The sequence below is a fragment of the Lactuca sativa genome, chromosome 5 (assembly GCF_002870075.4).
Source record: "Lactuca sativa cultivar Salinas chromosome 5, Lsat_Salinas_v11, whole genome shotgun sequence".
Classification (NCBI taxonomy): domain Eukaryota; kingdom Viridiplantae; phylum Streptophyta; class Magnoliopsida; order Asterales; family Asteraceae; genus Lactuca; species Lactuca sativa.
In genome coordinates, this window is record NC_056627.2 from 190079430 (window position 1) to 190085140 (window position 5711).

The 5711-nt window shown below is 34.7% G+C and overlaps 1 protein-coding gene across 1 annotated transcript; it reads right to left on the reverse strand.

The window, feature by feature from the left end:
• Positions 1-890: 890 nt before the first annotated feature.
• Positions 891-4372, reverse strand: LOC111882938 (casein kinase II subunit alpha-1). Its single transcript, XM_052771827.1, is given in 6 exon segments — positions 891-960; positions 1579-1652; positions 1736-1801; positions 1882-2043; positions 2133-2192; positions 4190-4372. Coding segments are annotated over 6 exon segments (615 nt in total).
• Positions 4373-5711: the final 1339 nt, after the last annotated feature.

The following is a 5711-nucleotide window of genomic DNA, read 5'->3' on the forward strand; positions in this document are numbered from 1 at the left end:
TCTACTCGACGAGTCGGACTACTGACTCGTCGAGTTCCTCTTGAAAATTGACTAAAAACATAATTAAATAAGATACCAGAATTTGGGGCGTTACAATGCTTCCTAGGGAGGTGTTCATGGTTAAAATTTGGAGTCTTTATGGTGTTTATGCCCTAGATGCATCCTAGGGAAGTGTTCATGGTCAAGGTTTGGAATCCTTATGTGGTTTGCGCCCAATACATTACCTAGGGGTGTGCTCACGGCCTAGCCTTGATATTTTAGAGGGTTTACGCCCAAATCACTACTAGAAAAAAAGTCTTTTACAATGCTCATTGCATGTCGTAAAAGGCTCAGACGACGCGCGAATGCGCGTCAAGGAAGGCCCTGTCATAAAGAGAGACGACGCTTATTTACGATGCGCAATTACGACGCACGTTTACAACACGCAATGTGTATCATGGAAGGCCCTGTCATAAAGAAAGACGACACGCATTCGCGTGTCGTAACCTTACGACGCGCGTGATAATGACACGCAATGCGTATCAAGAAAGCCCCTGTTAAGAATGGCCATGTCATAAATGAAGATGACACACATTTTTGCGTATCATAATTTTAAATGTTTAAAAAATATATTCTTTATAGGTTTACTTATTTTCAAATTAAATTTGTATTTAATGTTTCATAATAGAAAATAAAACATCATATACAAAAAATAGAATCCATTGCATAAATTTAATGTCATACAATTCTATTTCTTACAATATATAAATTTGCATCTAATCTATTATATACATCAAATTCCAACTAAGTAACTTCACTTGCATGAGGCATCAACTCCATGCTTCAAATCACTAATAGAATAATAACAAACTGCACCTAGATGGAAAATCTGGACCTGGTTTATCTCGTCTTTATTGTAATTGAAACTCTCCAACGACTTCCATGAGGCAAGCTGCAAGATGAAGCTTAGCATTGTCACCTCTAAAGAATAACCATGGAACAAGTAAGTTCATTCTTTATGTAAATCAACCAAACAAGTACGGGTGTCAAATAAAACCTAACAACTCAATATATATATATATATATATATATATATATATATATATATATATATATATATATATATATATATAACCTTTTATGCATGTTTGTGTGACAGCATATTTATTTAGCTTTAATAGTAAAATAATGATATAAAAGTGAACTTGCCTCAAGTGATGGCAGCACTACTACAAAAACAGCCTTTTACGACACATTCATTCAACCCAACCTACACACACCTACTGTGTCCTGTTGTTTTATGCAGCCCTCGTTGGATGAAATAAGGGTGTGCCTATTCCAATAAAAGAATATATACTTTGTCATATTTACTCATGATTTTATAAAATTAGGTTTTTTAAATAAACACTTATATTAAAAAAAATTAACAAAAATAAAAGTAACGTAACCATTGTTACTTTTGTTGTGAGCCTATCCTGATGATCATAGAGAAGGAGTTTCCTGCTATGCCTGATGACAAAATAATATAATACTTTAGTATATGATATCGATTAAATCTTAATATTATACATTTTTAGTTTTTTAAATATTAAACATTACCTTCTAATAAGAGCTTTAAGCCGAGGTTCAAGTTCTAACTGATATTTGTTCAAATATGCTTTTATTTCATCAGTCTCAAGCACATATTTTTAGTTCACAAACTTTATTAAATTATTAATTCTTGCATTAATACTTTTTTAAAAGAAAAAAATATTACCCCAGCAATTTTCACAAGCTGATCCTGATTGTCCTGCCCATAAAAGAAAGGTTCCTTGCGAAATATCTGCATCAAAAGTTAAACTGTTGAGCTGGATTTATTAAAAAAAAATGCCACGTCAGCAGTATAATATAAAAAAAATATACCATTCCTGCAAACATGCAACCGAGTCTCCACATTTCTAAAAAATATACCATTCCTGCAAACATGCAAATCAATATGAGTTTTCTCAATTCATGATCAATCATCACAGTATGAGTATAAACATCTCTATGCATGATTCCTTGTGAGTGACGATAATCCAATTCCTGAAACCCCACATAAGAGACTAGTACCAACTTCAAAACTTTTACCAATTTACCCTTCTCACCAAATCCCATGATAAAGATAAAGTTACCTTCAGAAACTCATAAATGTAATATCAAATATCATAGTTTGTTAATGTTGGATACACGACCTTGAAAATAATGTGGTCCTTAACAGGATAAATATATAAGGATATAAGGATGCACTGATTTGTTTATTCAAGGAATGGAATCAAAGCAAAACATCGTTGGCATGACATGGGTCTGAACAAAGGAAAGTAAATATGTGATCAGAAGTCAAATTTTGTCTTATTGTATCTATATAAAGGGCTGACATGGATCTGAATAAAGGAAAGTTAACTTGATCTTCACGTGCTTGGTACTTTCAGGTCTAGACAAAAACAAGTCATACGCTAACAAGGGTATTATGTGTATTTTCTGATTTATGCTATGGATTTTTCGAATAAAAAACAATTTCATCATGTCTTGGAAACCGAAGAAAACAGAGCAAATGTATATCAGGGGCATATTGGTCTTGTCTTCAATCTTGTTCATGGAAGCTAGAGGAGGAAATAAGAAAGTTTTGGAAAGGAATAACCAAGAGTAGTTACAGGTCTGAAAAGTAGTGAATAGCATAAAAGTATGCAGCAGGTCATATCTTCGGTCTGATGACAACAGAAAAGGAGGTATAGGGGCAGTTTGGTCAAGCAAGTTACATGGTTCAAAATTGTTACGACCCTCATTATGTTTAGGGTCGTGATTATCACGAAAGAGAAAGGAAACTACTATTTCGGATTTTTGGTTTTACCATGATAAAGAGAAAATGGAAATAAATAGCAATATTTTGAATTCGTAATGGTGTCCTTGGTAAATTTGCACATAGGTCACTATATGAAGAAATTTATTGCATTTACACTTTTCTTAATTAAATTTGAAAAGTCATGAAATTATGACATTGATGCTATTTTGTTTGTATGGAAGAGGTATGAGAACGAATGTAATGGAAATATGAACTTTTAGTTTTTTACAAATATGCCCTGAATGTGGCTGAAATCTAAGAGATATGTATAAATTTCATTTATATAGGACCTAGGAAGAAGTGGGAAAGAAGAAAGATTACCAGGTGAATTCATGATGGCCTATTATCGGGTCTTTATTAACTTATTTGCTGGTGCTGCCAGACATATTCTGAAAGAAATATATTTTTGCAGCCTTGCTCACACTTGAATAAATAAGCACATACAATTGATTGGTTTTGGATTACCTCAGACTTTTTTTTCTGTCGTTTCCTAGGATTCCTCCCATAAATCTTAAATTCAAAGTTTTCTCTTATCATATCCTCTCCTGCTCCCATTTTCCTGTCTTGCTCTCAAATGAAGAAACAAACATGACAAGCATTTCAAATATTTCAATTTTATCGATCGATTTTCCTGTCTTGCTCTCGGCCTCTCCCCCTCTTAACTTAAGATGAATCTTGAGCTCCAATTATCGAACTTGTTAACTGCTTCCAGAAATATATATATATATATATATATATATATATATATATATATATATATATATATATATATATATATAGATATATTATGTAGAAATAGGGCTATAGTTTAATAAGATAAGTAGCTACATAAAATGAGAAAGTTTTATCAAAATCACATAACAAAGACATAAACTTAATCGTATTATGAAAAGAAGAGACGAACTAACAGCAACAACGACTGATTAAAAAAAAACTTTCAAAATACAGCTTGGAAGAAATGAAATTAGGGTTCTAGCCCTTATTAAGTAAATGGGAATTAATCAACTCTTTAGGGTCGTGATTATCACGGCCCTCATTATGTTTCCTAATATATACATATATATATATATATATATATATATATATATATATGTATATATATATATAAGGGTATAATTTAGAATACCATACGATAAGCTCGGATAACCATCAGCCCAACATATTCTCCAGCAGCTCCAGCATTTGGTTGCAAAGAGAAAGAGTCAAATTAGGTTATGGTACACAGCATGTCCCCCAAATTCTTGAACATTTCCTGCAAGATATGTTTTTATGTTGCTCTCAGGTTAAAAAAGAAAAGTCAATAGAAATATAATTTGGAATTGTAAGTCAAAATTAGAAAGATTTGATTACCTGATACCCCTGTACCTGTTGGGTAGGAGCAAAAGGATGCATATCTGCAAAGGTTGCCCATGTCACATGCATCATCTCTGTAGTTGCATTAAGCTTCATGGTGCAAGATCCTAGAGAACATCCTGAACCTCCACCATGAGAACCTACTTCAGTTGCCGCCGTTATTTCGCCAACTCCGGCCATTAGATGTAATCATGTGTGCAAATACTTACATCACCAAAGATAGGAGCAGAGGCAAGAGCGGATGAACCTGGTACAGAAAACCAGAAGGGTGATTATGGTTTTCCAAAGAGAGAGAGGGATAGAATGCACCTCAGGAATGATGCCCTCAGTCATTGCCCAAGCCAATCAGATACGAAATTAAGGGCTTTGAGCACAGTGGGTTGGGCGTGGTAGCCATAATAGATGGAGTAGGGTTGACAGGAGGTGGATCCAGGACTTATAACCCCAATCACCAACATCGTGATTGTAAGAAGTCGCGGTCGTCGACATAGGCATGTGTGAGCGTAAGGAGTCGCCGACACTGTCAGGATGAAACTTGATTAATTTTGTGGAGGTCTCCCATAAAATCCCTAGCTGGTTGATGGAGGCGTTGATTGTTGATGATTTAGGGCCGGTAGGGTTTCATCGATTTCGAGTGTGGTAGTACCAAGTGGGGGAGGATAAGATAGCTTCGAAGAAGGTTACAAATCTAGAGCAAGGAAGAAGGAATACATCATTGCAAATTGACGATGGTTGTGTCTAGGGTTAGAGAGAAGGAGGAAGGAGAAAATGGCTCTCTGTGCGATTTTATGAGAGATAAGGAGATTACTTCAAAATTTTAGAATTTTCTAATTTTAGAGGATCCCTCTTTAAAAATGCGCGTTTAAATGAAAAAATATAAGGCGACATTTGTAGACGACACCCATTTAATTTAGGTGCCCTCCGTGTTTATATTTTTTTTTGTGGGACAATAATTTTAGGGCACGTAGAAATGCATATCCTTTATCCTTCAAATTTTGGAAGGCTGACACTACTTTTAAGAACACACACAAATGAGTATCGTAAATCAACGAGTTTCATTATTCGCACGTCATTAAATGGTATTTTTCTTGTAGTGAATAGTTGCCTAGGAATGTGTTTATGGTCTAACTTGGTCTAATAAAGGTGTTTATGGTCTAGTAGGGTCCACTAAGGGAGTTTATGGTCAAGTAAGGTCCAATGAAGAGGGTTTACGGCCAAGGGTGGCCCAAGAGAAGGTGTTCACGGTTTTGGGTGATTTTCCAAGGGTGTGTTCATGTTTTTAGCTAGTATGCACTCAAATGTGGTGGCCTTAGTGGGATATTGTGCTAAATCTTCCATATAAGGTGTCTAATGGGTGTTTTCTTGTTAACTAGCTAAGGGTGCATTGAACCATAGTTCCACAAAACTTATTTCCCATATTTATATCCATATAGGTTGACTTAAGTCATTATTCTTATTTCCTTCCACGTTCTAGGGTGGTGGAGAGACTAAGCTTAATAATAATAGACAATCTTTTGAT